General features: G+C 40.6%; 1 protein-coding gene across 5 annotated transcripts in view; it reads left to right on the forward strand.

The window, feature by feature from the left end:
• Positions 1 to 17,807, forward strand: part of slc12a7b (solute carrier family 12 member 7b) — a 64,908-nt gene that overhangs the window by 11,288 nt on the left and 35,813 nt on the right. Inside the window, exon 1 of one of the 5 annotated variants that reach the window (XM_030756479.1) lies at positions 10,532 to 10,893. The exons of the other annotated variants lie outside the window; for them this stretch is intronic. Within the exon in view, the coding sequence (XP_030612339.1) occupies positions 10,773 to 10,893 (121 nt within the window). The 5' untranslated portion in view covers positions 10,532 to 10,772. Of the gene's footprint in view, positions 1 to 10,531; positions 10,894 to 17,807 lie in introns of those variants that run through there. 5 annotated transcript variants of the gene reach the window in all.

Genomic DNA, 17,807 nt, shown 5'->3' on the forward strand with positions numbered 1-17,807 from the left:
TGGTGTATTGGTACCTGCACCACCATCCAAAGACATGCATGCTAATCAGTGCGTTGTTTTTGGAAAAAAAAACCCTAAGATTTCTTTGCTTCTGGTTTTGACTTCTTCTCCTCCTATAACAGCACCAGTGTGGAGGTTTTGTCTGAGTGGCAACACCTGTTGAAAATATGCCTAAGCACTGGTATAAATGGTACGGAGCTGAAGCACCAATGTGGTGGGTATAGTGGGGCCCTAACCCAGGCCCCAAGCAGTGTAGTTTGGAATTCTGATTTATGATCATCATATTTAATATGGTACAGGTTTGATCCTGGATTTCCCGCCTCATGCAGCTCGCCCCATCTCTCTGGGCTTGGGACCAGCACTGACACTGCACAAGCTCGAGATACTACTGATTTTGTGATTGATGCCAGACTCTAGATTGAAACCTCAGTAAACGTGCAGTGTATCTGTTAACGCAGCAGACTGAAAGCACTGTCTCATCTCTTTAAGTGAAAATGAAAGTCTTTCTCCTATCACCTCGAAAACACTGTTCATATCAGTGCAGCTTGTTTTATTTCAGGCACACAATCAAATAGGCAGGTTAATAATGCGAACAGTCTTCCAGCACCAGGAAACCACTGCTACTGAACAGATGTTATGGGAAAAACTACATCATGTGGGTTTTTTTCCCTGGAGGTTCTCTACATTTGGGCTTGGTAGTCATGGGGTTTTCCACCTCTTGGGTATGTGTAAAACTAAGTACGGCATTTACTGTGAGTCATTTTGGCCTTTTTGCCATCACAGTAAATATTGTTGTAGAACAACATAAACCCAAATGAGGCCCATGGAGAGCAAAATAGACATTTAAAATTGTATCAAGAGGCAGTGAGTAATTGAATCAGCAAGTACACATGAGGTGAGGACATGTAAACATGTTAATGTTGTTCTTTCCATTAAAATCATCCAGCATTAAATAGTATCTTTCTTAATTATGATGTGTTATTGTACTGAATACAGCAGTAAGACCAGCTACAAATCAGCAGAGTTTTGCTTCCACAAAAAAGTAGTGCTTCTGTTGCATTTGTGTTATTGAATCAACCTCAGGTATATGTTAGGAGCTGGGTACAGTCGGTACAGTCAGTTAGTGATGGCGTCAGCGGATATCAGATGTCAGAAAAGTGTAGAGAGACGCATCGTGTGAGTATCTTGTTGCGCCTGTCTCTGAATTAAGAGTCTGATTATAACCTCCTTAGCTCCACCCCAGTCACAAGCAGCCTAAATGACCAGTCCAGTAAAACGGCAGCAATGAGACTGATGCAGTTCAAGCTTCAATCAGTCCAGCTGTCTCATGGCCTGGACTGAGCTGTCTGCCCAAAAAGGAACCGAGAGGGCAAAACACTTGAGTCAACTTCTGTTTTTGCTGATCTTACTCATTTCCTCAAGACTGTAGTTTCTTTTCTTTTTTCATATATAAACTGGTCATATTTTCTGTTCTTGTGGAATTTAGGTGCTGTGGTGTTATGAGGTTTGGATGCACAGTAGTAAATACATTTTTAAAATGTATCTAGCAGTTTTAAAAACAAATAGTTACAAAGTGCTTCAGAGTTTGAATAAAACCAAACTCACAATAAAATAAAAGTATCCCTTTAGTAAATAACTTCATTCAAAACTTTTTTTTTTTTTAAAGATACTTTTTTGCCCTCTTTGCTCATGGGTCACATGCAAACCCGGGCCGCCTGCACCACAGCCATGTGGCGTACATGGTTGCCTGCTCCCCACAGAGCCACCTCGGTGCACCAATAATGTATTGTTTTTTTTCCTAATTTTTTTTTTATTGGATAGTGCGACAGTGAAGAGTAAGCACGGAGAAAGAGCGGGGGATGACATGCAGCTTAGGGTCGGACTCAATCCTTGTAATATTTTACTAACACTTCTAAAAAAAAAGTCTGGAGTTGTTGGAAAAGCAGCTCTTTTTTCCAGCACCTTTACTTTTTAGAAATCAGTCTGGGTTTTGAGCACTGTTGGGGTGAGGTTAGGCTTTTTAATAATAGGCTGTACCACAGTGTGTTTATGAGGAGAAAGTTTGGATCATTATATTTCTGGGGGGTCTTGATTGAGCACTCATTTACAGGTCATAACTCAAATTCCAGTTGCAGTTTCTGTTCAGGGATGTCTAGAGTTGGTGTTGACTGCCTTTCAAAGGAGTCAAGCGAGTGAGTGCTAGTGAATTGGGTTAAGGTCAGGATTCCCACATTCGTCATTACAAAACCTGAATTTGTTCTTTTCCAGCTGCTCTGCTGCCTGCTCACATTGCTTCCCTGTCATTTCCCTGCAGCGTGGAATTCATTGTTCCCTCGACATCTGCAAGGCGTTTCCGGCCCTGAGGTAGCAAAGCCGCTCCAAACCACGCTGCTCCCTAACTTGTACTTTACAACTGGGATAAGATTTTGATGTCTATTTTTCTTTCAAGCATGATGTCGTACAGTTACAGTAATGAGTAGACATTCACTGACATCATATACAAAAAAACCAACTTTATTTTCAATGTAAAATAATATTTTCATAATAAAATAAATTATTAAACAGTTTCCCTCAAACTGTGGTAGGCTCAGGTTCTTCTCTCATTGAAACAACTGAAAATGAAGAGCTCTGCTTACTGGAAAGAGGTACAAATAATGAAGTGAGATTCACCAAGGCTCATTCATGTTCAGCTGGGTGAAGGTGAAGTGTCTCATTAGGTGTGTTATTAGGAACGTTTTCGTGGTCATCCGTCCATGGTTTATTTTGTGTTTTCAGGCTCAGTGAGGAATTTCATGCTGACAACGTGTTTGCATGTGGATGTGAATGTGCGAGTCAGTATTTGCCTGCGCTGGTGTTTGCGTGTTGTGCACACATGAAACAGACCGGCTTCTAATCAGACATATGGAAGGCTGAAAATAGGCTGATTCTGGTCCCTGGTTAGTGGATTGGTGCATCTCTAGTAAGCAGCCTTCTCTGAGAAGAGCAGGCTTTCAGTAACCAGACTTTGCATACTTTAAAGAGAAGGTCTGATTTCCAGCCTCTCATCTCTTTAAGTGGAACACATACCTCCAGGTAGCTTTTGGGGAGTTGATTGTGTGTTCTTAATCAGTTCAGATTGTGCTCGTCTGTTTTCTGTTAGCAGGATAACTCAGAAAATTATGAAGGGAGTTGTTGGGGTGGTAGAGGAAACAATTGATTTGACATTTTTGTGGTGATTGGGATCCCCATCTGGATCCTGGAATTTTTAAAAGGATTCTTTGTCATTGTGAGAGCGCAGGTATGTGAACCAAAATTCATGAAACTTAATGGAAATATTTCTTAGCAGCCAAAAAAAACATGATTTCATTTTGAAGGTCACCAAAAATGTTCAAAAACCTAAAAAAAAAAAAAATCCTGTCTAATCATTGCCATAATTTTAAAATTCACATCAGTGATTTTTCATCTGTTGGGATGCAGTTTGGTACTCGGGTATAAACAGTTACTGCTGATAATTCATTGTCTTTTTTTATTATTTTCAATTAAAATACATAAACATAAAATATGTCCAGAATATATATGCTATTAGCTGTTCATGTGGATCTAATTTTTTAAAATAAAAATATAAAATCATATTTTGGGTGGTTTAATGCAGAAATCCAGGGAATCCCAAAAGAAATTTACTCTTGCATCTGTAAGATCAAAGCATTTTTGTACTAGTGTTTGCAAAAGAATTGTATTTAATATTTTATAATTCATTAAAGTATTTTTTTAAAAATCAGTAATTTTCTTGCAGGGATTTCAGAGACAAACACTAATAATTCTTTGTGTGCACATGATAAAACCCACCTACCAGCACTTCTAAAGATCACTGATTTATTTCAGAAGTTAATATTTCTTGGGCTGAAAGGTTTCCTGATCACAGAGGCTAAAACAATTATTTAGAAAAATGTAAAGGTGTTATAAATGAATTAGCACCTTAACCCTCAATGCAGAGGAAAGTTTAATCTGAGGCTGTTGAGCTGGATCCAGTCTTTAAAAGATGGATGATGGTTAAGTGTCCATGGCTTTGTACTTCTTTGATGCAGGGGTTTATTTAGTGTATTTCCACATGTGTTCAGTTGGGGATGACAGTTTCATCAGTAATCATCTTTTGTGGACCATCAGGCGCACCACATTATAAGGCGCACTATCAATGAACGGGTCCATTTTCATACATAAGGCGCACCGGGTTATAAGGCGCATGATAAAACATATGTAGAACGAAACAAAAGCGTCAGGTAAGTCGAACTTTATTCAACTCATTCACAGTAACTTAGAATATTGTTCAGTTGTAACAAATATAGAAAAAATACACTCACATTTTAAATCATTCATCTTCCACAAATCCATCAAATTCCTCATCTTCTGTCTGAGTTGAACAGTTGGGCGATTTCGGCATCAAGCATGCCGGGTTCCCTCTCGTCATTATCCGAGTCAGTCTCGTTATTACTGTTTTGTTTTGGTTGCGTAACACAGCAACCATTTAATTGTTAATAAAAGGGAAACTTTTGTTGGCAATCTCACCATCTTCAACGTCTTAACAGATGCTACATATATTCTTTATTAATGAGGGTAAGAACAAGTCATTTCTTCATTTTATATATAAGCTCTTGATAAATCCTGTGCACCAGTATATTTACTGATTTAAGCAAAGAAAAAACATTAAGAAAAGGAAAAAAAAAAGGAAATCCCTGAAACCTGAAAACTCCGCTGTCACCGTGTTTTGTGCACAAACAGCGCTCGTACGCTGTGGCATCGCCCGGACCTCTCTTTGGCACCGGAGGGGGCAGCACACACACACACACCCGGACCTCGATTTGTCCTTTAGCGAATTTTGAGACAGCCAACAGCGAGTTTTGTTACACAAAAGTTGGCAACAGTGCCGGCCACCGATCGCCAGATTACGCACAAATATATGGGACAGCATAGATGGAAATAGGCCAGGAACATTTTGAATAAAATCCATCGTTTTCTGCAGTTTACTGCGTACGGTTTCCATTTTTGGAACAATGCTTCCACTTCTTGTTGAATTTATCTCCGGCAGCTTTGGCTGCTTTCCACATCTGCTGTGCTGCACTCACAGCTTGTTAATGTCTAATGTTGTCAGTAGAGTCATTTTGTGAATTGATGATGGCCTATTTTAGAGAATTCAATGAGGCCTTTGAACTGATCCGCCAGACCTGAGACCATGTCGCTGCTGACCATGCAATGGTGCAGTGGAGTGGATGCCTCGGCCATCAGCGGTCAGACGACAGGGCTCAAATTACACAGACCAACTGACATTTTCTAACTATTTGGAAAGCGTACGCTGGGTGTTACCCCCCTCCCGCTTTGTATGCTCTGGAAAATGTCGATATTTGTTAAGCGTCCCTTACCAAAGTCGCACTAAAACATTTTGACAGATTTTTGACCGCGGTGTACCACATAAAATTGGTTCAAGGTCAGTAAGCACAAGAAGAATTCATACATAAGGCGCACTGGATTATAAGGCGCACTGCAAATTTTTGAGAAAATTTAAGAATTTTAAGTGCGTCTTATAGTCCGAAAAATACGGTAACCAAAATGAAGGTGTTAGAAACCAGAAGGAACTAAAATACCGTATTTTCCGGAGTATAAGTCGCACTTTTTTTCATAGTTTGGCTGGGGGTGCGACCTATACTCCGGAGCGACGTATATGTGACATTTATAACACATGAACCAAAATACTCCAGCCACTTGACATCTCCGTGAACTGCAGCTTTAAGGCAGTCTTGCGTAACCTGTGGGCGCAGTGGATGATGGATGGACAGCACAGCTTAACGGCAACTGGGAGAATGCGCCACCCAACTTTCCTGGAAGTCATTGGATGGATCAAGAAAACATGGGCTTCAGTGACAAACCATCCTGTTGGGATTCAGAAAGGCTGGAATAACTGGAACTGCAGCTGACGACGAGTCTGACTAACGCGACACAGAAGAGGAAGCGGCGCTTCGTCTACGGAGTGTACGGAGTTGTTTAGAAGTGACACCGAGGATGAAGAATTCAATGGATTGATGGTTTGGTTAACTTGTTAGTATGTTCTTTATGCTATGGTTATCTGAATAACTTAATGTTACGTTAACATACCGAACACGTGTTCGTTGTGCGTCATGTAGCTGAATGTGCTACGTTAGCATAACGTAGGTGTAACCGTGTTCGTCCTGTTCTTTAATCCATTATTATTTTAAATTGCCGTTCAAGATGGAATTTCTGGGTCTCGGCTTCTATCAACCCCCCCCAAAAAAAGTGCGACTTATAGTCCAGTGCGACCTATATATGTTTTTTTCTTCTTTATTATGCATTTTTTGGCTGGTGCGACCTATACTCCGGAGCGACGTATAGTCCGAAAAATACGGTACTGCTTTTTTCACAGACTGGAGATTAAAAAAAAATTCCACTTGGATCCCTGCCTTTTTGATGGAATGTTGTGTTAACTTTAGAGTTATAAGAGTGTACTGCATATAGGTGTACATCAGCAGGTTTTGTCTGTAGCTTCTGGCTTCTGTAAGTCAAAAGTCATGGATGCTTGAAAGGAGGAAGTAATAGAAGGAAAGATGACATGTGACAAAGCTTGTGATCTAAACTCACATGATGTGATAAAGAGCTGCTATGTGAGCCTACTATCCACCACAATTTTCTTTTTTATTGATATTTACAGTTTTACACTGTGGTGTTCAAAGAATTGAGCTCATGGAAAAGTTGACCTTTCTCCTCTTGCCACTAGAGGGCAGTGTCAGTTACTGGTTGGGCAGATAAGTGGTGTGACAAACATTTGAAGTGAGGTTTCTTAGTGTTTAATTTTGCTGTAGCTGAAATAATATTTATTCATTTTAAAAGATTCTCTTTGCATTTGATTCCAGTGAAAATGCAAAGAATAATGACCCTTTCAGTCCTGTCTTTACTGAGCTTAACCAGTTTTTACCAAAACAAACAATATTTTAGATTATTTCTTTGTTGTGTTGTGTTTGTGTCACATTTATCAAATGAGTTTCTCTGTATTCGCCTTTAAATAATGATTTTATTTTTCAGCTTAGATAAGATAAAATGAAATAAAATAGTGGCTTAGAACTTGACAGAAAGCGAAAGCAATACAGTGAACTGTTAGATATGATAACCATGAAGAAGATAAGAACCAGGGAGCTTCAAGGCAGTACAACAGATGAGTGATCTGCATTGAGGTTTGTCCTTGTAGCACTGGCCTGTTCGTGGTGTGTGTGTTGCAGATCCATTGTCTTCCGCTGTAGGTGCAATCAATATATCTATTTTGGGAGTAGAAATGTGAGCCGGCAGAGAGTTGAGCTCGGTTTAAGTGGTGTTGTTCTCTGGGCACAAAAAATCCCCACTACTTGGAATGTGTATCTGCATATGCAGACTGTGCATCAGCCTATGCTTTCCAGTACAAAAGCAAGTTGTAAATGGACCACATTGTTATGGCACTTTTCTAGTTGTATTTATATTTTTTTCTGCAGTGTTTGTCACATAGCGGGTATGTTTGGGGTTTTTTTGGAGGGTTCAGACTGGAAGAGCATTGGAGCTCACCGCTCTACCCTCTGAGCCACAGCAGCCACAAAATCCAACATCACACGGACTTTGTGCCGGGGTGATGTCAGGGTAAAGACCAGTCAAAGTCACATGCACCTTTTACTGGATGATGTTTGAATTTCAGGGCTTGCACAAAACCAGCTGTAGAAGTGACTAAATAGTGCGCCCACATGTTGGTCTAAATTGTTGTTTGAAGTGGGAAGGCTGCACCCGATGAAAAAGTTAATAATAAAGTTATCACAAACATTTAATACTTTGATCATTTAAATAATGTCGCTGAGATTGGGGGTGTTTGTCAAACATGTTTTGTAACTGGTGAGCCATCAGCCTCCCTCTCAGGAACTTGCATACTCGGGAGTTTGTTTGTTCATGCAAGTCTTGGGTCACGGGTCTCTGACATAGCACATCCACATGAACACAGCCTCTTTTTGTTTTAAACCAACCCATCACCACATTCCAATAAGGTAACAGTGATGGACATGCGTGCCTTTGTCTTTGTTAAATAAGGGAATGACTTATGAGTTAGTTGCACTGTGAGGGAATAAATTCCCCAGTCCAATATAATTCCAGTAAGTAAGTCTAGTGAGTACTGGAAATATCTACTTTTGTTTTAGCCTCTTTATAATAATTGATCATTTCTCGCCTATGAGAGAATTTTTTTTCTTTTTCTGGAGATGTTATGTAATGCTTTTCCTCCTTCATACTGTGCCACACATCAGCTATGACAGATCCTGAGAACTGCTTATGTCACAGCATTTTAACCTACTTTTCTGCCCCCCTTTATTGGTGTAAATGCTCTCAAAAAAAGAGACATTGTCCTCCTGGCCTAGATGCACCGACTGCCCCTGAGAAGCAGTCTGACTGTCTGGCAGCGTAATCAGCGGATGCCAGTTACATCACTGCTCATCCACTGAGCAGTAAGAGCTGTCTTTGTTACCTCAGACGCACCATAATACTTGCTGAGCATTCATGAATCAGTTAATTAAACCTTTACTTTCCTGATGCAGGGAAACATTGACTCGAATAGTAGAAATGGTGGCTGCTTTAGTGGCAGCTCTAGTCACTTAAAATTTACATGTTTCCTGGATCCAGCATCATGTTTGAAACCACGCCCCCTTATTAAAGTTATTTAATTGAAGTCTGACTGGTCTCTGAAGGCTAGAGTTACAAGTGTTTGTCATGGATAAGGTTGTCATGTTTTGTCACTACTGTAGCTAAAGTTTTAGGGGTACAACAGTCTAAGAAATATTTCACAGTTCAGTCAGGATCTTTGAGGAGTGAAGGTTTCCCAAGCTTTCAGAATGCTGTAGTGCTAGAGACTGCTACAGGGTACTGTGAGCAAGTCATGGGCATCTCTTTCTTTGATTCTCTCACACTATGCGTGCTCCACCCCTCCTTTCCTGTTTCTGCAGACCACACCCTTCCCTTGACCCTATTGATCTCACGCTTCGTCATGTTGGGGAAGTTAGAGAAGGAGGCGGGGAACTCGCTCTGGGTGCTTCATAGCCACACTTAGCTCTGGAGCCATAGCATCATGACACAGCTGACCATCTGCACTCGTTCCTGTCACTTCTCATTAAGGCAGTGTTTCCATCGCACTTCCCATCACATCAGGGTGTTGGTAACTCTGTTTGAGACCTGATAGCTAGTGTCATTTTCAGTGCAGTCTGTATCCTGAGGAGGAAACATTTTGCATTGTTTCTATAATCTGCACACTGTACAAATAGAGCAAATAAATAGTAAAGATTAGTAAAAAATAGAAATAAAAGAAACAATGGAATTTGACCTAGAGTGACATGGTAGTTCTTTATCAGCACTGCTGCTTGACAATAAGAAAGCTCATACTTCACACCTGCCGGTTGAACAGGTCAGACTGGGTTTTTTCCCAGGTGTTCTGGTTTCCTCAAGCTGTCCAAAGGTCTTTGGTGTCTCTCTTTCCTGCCTCTCATGTCAGCTGTGATTGGGTCTAGCCACTCTGACTCTAGTTGGATAAGCAATTAAGAAAAAAAGATGGTCAGAATCTTGGATTTGTTTAAGGATTTAAGTGCAGTAATTGACTCAGTCAGCAGCTAAATGTGCTCTTGGTGCTCTTTTTTTGTGATACAAATGAAGCATTGTGTAGAAATGTATCTGCACAATGCTGTAAAAGTGTCCACAAATGTGCTGCTTTCTTTTTTTCCTTTCACTCTTCTGCCCACTTCCTCCCAAACCAGCTCTGTGACGATTCTGTGCTGCTTTTCAAAGCGCTGAAAGGGTTTTGAAGTAATCAGCAAAGGTTGGACTCGTCAGCATTAACTGCATGAAGACTGGAAATTCTCCAATTTCTTAATACATTTTTCTATTACAGCTCAGTGACTTCTTTTTTTTAATTGGACCTCGGGTTGTGTACAGCTCATCTCTGTCACATTTAACCTCACTCACTGGACTTGAACTACATACATTTCAGTGCAAACATGAACACCTTTTACCAAGTAATGTAAAACACAGTTTGATCTTGTTTCCATTTGTGAGCATGTGTGTTAACTCCTTATAGCGCTATATGTTCAGCCAGCCTGCATACATCTATAAATCAGCATTGCCCACTTCTGACTATGCACATGGGGTCAAATAACTCTGCATAGAAAATGAGTGTGGGTAGATTTTCCTGAATGGGGAAGCTCTGCACTTCCTCCTTGAACAAAGGTGCATGTCGCTGGTTGTTGTTGTGCTTGTGTGTGAGAAAAGGCTGCATTCCTGGGCAGAGGATCTGCCCTGAGGCACAGAAAGCTGAGATGTATGCTCTCATTCACAGATGAGCACTAATGCATGGTATGTTTTCTACGACTGTGTGTGTGTGTGTGTGTGTGTGTGTGTGTGTTTGTGTGCACTGCCCCCCATTGGGCGGGGCAGCACTGTTCTTCCTTATTTGGGTAGTTGACGTGGTGGGGGTCAGGGTCACATGGGTGGACAGCAGAATCCTAGCGATAGGAACAAAAACTCTGAAGTAAGACGCAGCGTCTGCCCGGGAGGGTAAAGTACACCAGGGAAGTTAGTCTGAACAACAAAAAGCAACCGAGAGCAGTAGCAGGAAAGAGGAGAGTGACAGCTGTTGGACAGAGAAAGAGATTCAGCAGAACAGGGGTTGGGGGCAAAAGGGGGGGAAGAGATAAGAGCGTGCAAACAGGAGACATTGAGAGGAAGCACGGGGTGTAAAAATGCCCACCAACTTCACTGTGGTCCCGGTGAAGGACGGCACCAGAAAGGCAGAAGAGGGAAACGAGGAAAATGATGCGGATGACAGTGTGCTGAAAGAGGAGGAAGAGGACGCTGCCACAGGTGAGACCACATGTTTTATTTATCTGCACCAGGTGGGCGACTCGTGCAAATGAGATCAAATTTACAAGCGAGATTCAGACATCGGAACACATCTTTACCCTTCTGTTGAGATGTAGAACGAGGAGCAGCTCTGGAAAGTTCCAGACTTTGCTTACAGTGTCCAGTGGAAGCTGATAATTTGGCTTTATTGCGAGGGTTAGCGCTGCCTGTATTTTTTTCAAAAAACCTGTTTATGGCTGTGTGTGGGCGGATAATGTGAAGGGATGATTGGGGTTTTAAAGAAAGGCTCGTTCATTTTCCAGCAGCTGCGTGAGATGCGGGCATCCCTCACACGCTACTGCCACGCTACTGGAGTTTGACATGAATGTGGTTCCTTTACAGGGTTTCTCTTTCTGCCAGAGTCCCTCCCTCTCTTCTTTTTTTTCTTTTATCTCACTCCCCAGCTGATGGTTGGAATTTTTTTTTGGCAGAATACGCTAAACACAACCAGTTAATTGTTAATCCATGTAGTTTAAGTTAAAGTTTTTCCATCTAATACCATGTATCCCTGTATTGGTAACAAATACAGGACAAGTACACACACTCTGAGAGCTTCAGTGACTTTAGCTTCTGCTGACATCTCTCTGTTGGTTCCCATTGATGTGCAGCCTCCTCCATGAGTCATGACTGAAGACCTTACAGTGAACCCCTCGGTGTTAGAAACAACAGGATAGCAGAACTTTTACACAATGCCTTGACTCTCAGGCATGACACACATTTCCTCGTGGCACAGGCATGAACTTAAATAGCACTCTGTATTATACGTTATATAAAAGTCAGCAAATATGTGCCGTTTGCTAATTAAAAGCCAACAACATACAGAACACACAGAACAATGTTGTTAGAACAAAACGTTCCCTTTTCCTCCTGGGTTCTGCAACCTGTCCGACGGCGTGCAGCCGGAGCAACACTTTATGAAGGAGAGGTCATGAAGTGCATGTTTAACAAACTCCTCTCTGAGACTTCATGTTTTTTTTCCCAGACTCTCGTTGTTAGTTAAGTTGCTGCTTTTACAGCGCTTCACATGGTGCTGAGCAAATCTGTTCCCAGTGTTTAATTTCTGTTGTGGAGCTACAATTACGGCTGCATGCTGGGTGCGATTTTACAGACTGTGGGAGAGAGAATGGCATTTTATTATAATGCTTATGCAGGATATTGTACCACTTTGGTTTTCCCTGTGCTGATGTATGTGTATGCAAACCATTTGTTCCTGACAATGGCCGTAGTTACAGCATCAGCTGGTGAGCAGGGGATGACATGTCAGAGAGATCTTACACTTGATCTAAAGCCACAAAATTATAGCTCTGCTTTCAGAAGCCTCGGGGCCACACATGTTCTTTTGTTTGCATTGTTTTAAAGTCCAGCCTGCTCAAATCCACAGGTCCATTAAAATAGGCTTAATCATTCCATGAGTCAAACTTTACGCACATTTTATTCTTAGCTGTCTGATTTATTGAGAACATGATGGCTACAGTATGGTTAAATAACACTGCAGACTTGAAGGGGAAGTACACTGAAGGTGTTTCCTTTGCGTGTTTTGCTCGGGATGTCCTTGCTATCATAGCTGATGTGGGCTCATGAACATATGTAAGGAGGACAGGGTTAAATAGCAGTCACTGTTATTGATTATGCTGCTGGCTCGTTCCCTGTTGACTTAGTGGGGGGAGGTGAGACCCCACCCCCATGCTGTAATGTCCTCCTGAGCTCAAGTTTTTCTCATTCACTGTGAATTCTCTCTTTGTTCTCCTCTCCCTCTCCATTTCCTGATATTCCCATGGTTGATTCCCTCCTGGAATCGATGTTCTAGCTCACTCTGCAACTGATGAACAAACAATTTAGAGGCCTGGTTCCTACACATGTAGGAAACCAACATGTGTAAACCAAACTAATGCAAATGTAGCCAAATGTAACCAGCTTGGTTCCTTAGGCCTTAGTTAAGGAGGTGCAGCCTGTTGAAATCTTGTGTCTGCACTTTCCTTAGAAGGCATAAGATTTAAAAAAGAAAAATCTTTAGCAGTTCTGGCATTAATGTGGAGTAAAAGTGTTCTGTTTTTTTCCTTTCTTTTCAGAAGGGAACAAAGATATTTGAAAAAGAAATGATATAGCATGACTTTGTGTTGCAATGATAATATGACATGTTGTGAACTAACTGCGTCACACACAATGGCAGAGTCTCTTCTGTTCATTTGATTGTTTTTGCACAGTAGGTGTCACGGTGTGTTTGACCCAAGCATCAACCTCTGGGCCTGAATAATGAAACACTGTAGAGGTGTTAATAACTGCATTTCCTCTGGTGGCCAGTGGAGGCTGCCTCCAAATGCAAGTTAGCATCAGCTAGACTCCTTTTTATAGTATTAAAAACATTTTGCTGTCTGGTATAACCAACAGCTGTAAGGTTATAAGTTGTGTACCCTGCCTCTCGCCCTATGGCAGCTGGGATAGGCTCCAACCCCTCAGTGACCCTGAAAATGAGAAGGAGAATGGATGGATGCATGCATTTGGATGCAATTACCAGGTTAGGGGCTTGGCTGCTTTTCAGGCGTGCACACTGACATTTATAGCCAACTGCTATAACAATGTTGTGGCCAAAACACTCAGGCTTGAAATTATAGACTCAAAATTACTGTACCCTTCATTTTTCAGTGGTGATATTTTGAAATGAAAATGTTATCAGAATCAAGCAAATTAAGTTGATTGTAGGATCTGCAGGTTTTAGATTACAGAGCATCATGCTGAAGCAGTCATAATTTTGTTTATTAATAAATTATACATGTGTACATGTGTCCTTGCTGAACGGGACATAGAGATTTTGGACAGAACACAGCGTTCCAGAGGGGAGTGGGAGTGGGTGGAGTGGGATTGTGAGTGAGTGTGTGTAATAGTCAAGTATTCTGTGGGAGGCGACTGCTGTGGGATTGCAGTGCAGTGCAGACCTCAGTTTTCGTTATGTTACGTTGGTTATCAGATTCAGAACAAAGCCACACCTTGTGATTAAATAGCAGAGTGGGTATGATGTGGAACTTGTGGCTTCAGTAGTAAAAGTGTTAGTGGTGGGTGTTTGTGACCCACTAATTAATAAACCACTTGCTTACAAAGCTAAATGCAAAGCTGCTATAGTGATATCCAGCCTTACTTCAGTTTTGTTTAAGCTGAAACTAAGCAGGTGATTATACCAAGTGCCTGGGGTGTTACTGCCTCTGTCTGTTGGTCTGCTTGCCCATCTGTCCCAGACATGTGTTTCCTGTTTATTTCCCAAGCAGATCTGGTTCTCTTTAAACCTGTACGTGGCAGTCTGTATTTTTGGCTCTAATTATGTTGTTAACTCTTTAATTTGCCATATTTGGGTATTACCTATATTTTTCAAACAAGAACAATGTAATGACTGGAGTAGTTGTATCTTAAACCGCTTTAACAGACGCACCACAGCCTTGAAATCTTTTAGATATTACTGACAGAGATACATGTGAGGACACAAAGGTTGTGCAGATAGTTTTTCACTTGCCAATGCGTGTGACGTTTGCTTACAGCAATGTTAGAACAACACAGTGAAGTAAATTCACAGCAGGGGATGGGTATTGTTGTCACACCGCCGGGCGGGCAGGCAGCCAACTTTCAGTTTTGTAAATGCAATAATTCAAAAACGATGTCACCTAGGATTTTCAAATTGATGTCATAGATGAGTTAGTAATTACCATAATAATACCAATCACAGAAAGTAATAATAGTTTATTATGATTTTAGTATTTCTTATTCCTGGAACTTACTTAGCCATTTGCCTTTGATTTGATATGGTGAATAACGTCACTGAGTCTCATATGCACTCCATTAAGATCTACAGAGATGTGGTAATTATGTGTTGTATATCTGGTACTTCCAGGGGGTTTGTGCCACCTAAAGATTCTGAGGGGCAGCACTGGCGGCTGACAGTATTTTATTTTATGTTTTATTTAGTCTCAAACAAATAGTCAAGGATAATTTTTGCTTTGGAAAAAAAAGAAAAAAAGGACACGCACATCCAAAATGCACATCCAAATTTGTGGCCCAAAACGTCACTTCTTATTAAGATTTGTTTGGATTAAAAACGTGGTTTAGGAGCTTTGCCGGTGTGCGGATCCCCTTTTTTCTTTTTATAATTCTTACTTTGGGTCAGCTGAGATAAGTGATGGATGGAGGGAATTTTATTTTGGTCATAGAATTCCTAAATAAGGAATTGGAAAGGAGTACAAAGTAAGATTTATTTTGTTTGCTATGTTACAATCACTGTTTCTCCGAGCTCACCTGCTTACTTTTTGATGCATTGATGGTTGCTGGCTGTTGATCGCACATTTGGACACAGATTTAAGGTATATGGATGCGTAGTGGCATGTGTAAATGCACGCATCGCTCTCTTTTTTTCAACAGTCACATAGAGCATTTAATCTAACACATTAACTCAGTTTCATTAATAGTTGTATTTTTACAGATATTTCAGTTAGATTTGTCTCAGACCAGAAAGTCGCTCTGCTGAGAAGAAACAGTTCAGTTCAGGTCTGCTCTGTTTCATCTAAATGCCAGTTAGTTAGTTACTCACACTCAGGGTGAGGACTGACTCTATATGTTCCTTTTTTCTTAAAATTTCTAACCTTTGTAAGGTGATCATTTTCACCAGTTGTTTACATGACCTACAAAAAAAACAACAGGGTAAGAACACACTAGGATAAAGTAAGATACATGTTGTGTAGTCCATCTTCTGGACAGTGTAGTTTTGACCATGACAGACAACCAGCGTGATGCTGTTAAGGAGTCCAGTGTAATTGTGGTTGGATTTGCAGCGCACCACATTTCTCTTTTGCTCTTTCTTTTACCTCCTGACATTTTCCATCATGTTTAAGGAAAAGTGGTTAGGAAGAGGAGATAGGATGTGATTCCCAACCCCCTTCTCGAGCGTCCCCTGCTTCTTTAAGAGCCATGAACACACCCAGTTCTCATCTCAGTTTGGAAACTGAACTTTACTATTCTGCCAAGTGTGTTCAGCTTAACTGTGCAGTGTTGCTCAATTCTCAGCAGTATGTTTGTCTTGACTACATTTTTTAGTTCTGATGCGGACTCATCAGCATCATAGCTAAACATCCACTCACTGTTATGCAGTGTCTGTACTTCCACCCTATTCGTGGGTCATGGAAAAAAATTGTAAAAGCAAAGGAAAATTGTGTTAAGAATTGTAGGCATGTATGGTTATGTAATGCAAATCATGAAAATATCACCACCATAAAGGCTGTTTGTGGAAAACTTTCTGGAGCATTCATAAAATGACCCAAAAGCAGCTGTTTTAATATAAAAAAAATTTCATCCTCAAATTCCACTATAATGCCAGCATGAAGACTTTTTGTCAGAGTGGAGTTTGTGCTGTCCCTGATCTCTGTGGTGTGATATTATAATGGGTGTGTGATGAATTAGAGAAAAAAATGAATGAAAAAGTGAAGGAATGAGAGAAAAAGGTTTTGCTTAAGGAATCATGTGTGAGTGTTCAAGATGAGTTTAAATCATATCGTGTTATGTTTGGTTTACCAAGGCCAGTGAAAAATGAGCATTTGTACCTGCTACTTTGAGACATACTTGTTTTTAAAAAAAAAAATGGGGGAGGCTTTGCAGGATTGTGTTCTGCTCCTTTAAAGCCTCAAACAGCTGCAAAAATGTAAATTTTACAGAGATTTGACCAAATGTGTGGCGGTCAGGGAAACCTAAGCATGTATTCTGTGTTGAGGCTGTCAAACATGGAGACTTAAAAACACCAATTTAGGGAGATTACACTGTAAATGAAGAGAAACGTCCTGCACGTGAGACACAAACAACATTATGACAGAAAACACGTCTAATCACGTTATCTGCCATGGGAGAGCTTCCTTTATAAATACTCTGTTAGATATATGAAAGAATGAACCGTATAGTGCAGTGGTTTATTCTTTCACGTAAGTTAAGCGCTCGAGCCAAATTTTAAATTAATTTCCCTGACAGAATCTTTCTAAAGGGCTTAATAAAGTTTTATCTAATCTCTAATCAAATGGAAACTTTTATTCTTCAGACAGTCCTGCCGACTGCTGCCTTCCATTTCCTGCTCAGGGATCTCGTCCACACCGGTTCTCTGCTCTCAATGTGGTATCTTTGATAAGCCCTTGACCAAAAAACATGCACGAGTTAAATGCTAATTCCTCCTCTATTTATTATTTTGCTGTCGGCTGTAGTAGCTTTCACTTAGAGAAGCTCTCAGCCTTCACAAACATGGTGAATTCTTCTAGTTGCTTATCAATGTATCATATTTACGACTGTAACACTTCTCTTCCAGTGACGTCCAATCAAAACAAATCATCTTCTGTCATCTTTACATAATATAAGGTCCAGTATTTACTGGCTCTGTTGGTTTATTTTTCCAACCAATCATGTGAAAGGCTTTCCTCGTAGATCTCTTAAGGTTGAGCTTTGGTAAATGTTTACTGGTGTGACACTGTTGTGACTTTCCAGACCAGTAAAAATGAAAGGAGTTCTTTGGTAAAGGTCTGGTTAGAATCAAGCCACACTTGAATAGCTCTAAAAAATGTTCCCTCTTTGGCATGTGTTTACTGGCAATAACTCCTAAGTAATTTGGGGTCACTACTATTGATTTGACATGGTTTCCATTATGAAATGCATTAGGCAGCCGCAGACTGTCTGCTTTTCTGTTAATATCAGCATAGATTACAACAGTAAGTCTCCAGTGGTTTGACAAGGACAAATTGTAACTGTTTACCAGCTGCATGAGAGGTAAGAAGCCAAGAATTATATGAAGTAGCAAATAGAAGTCATAAAACTGGACAGTAATTGTGATTTAAAACATTGCAAAGCCAAAAAACATTTGGTAA

Source organism: Archocentrus centrarchus, chromosome 20, assembly GCF_007364275.1.
Source record: "Archocentrus centrarchus isolate MPI-CPG fArcCen1 chromosome 20, fArcCen1, whole genome shotgun sequence".
Taxonomy (NCBI): Eukaryota; Metazoa; Chordata; class Actinopteri; order Cichliformes; family Cichlidae; genus Archocentrus; species Archocentrus centrarchus.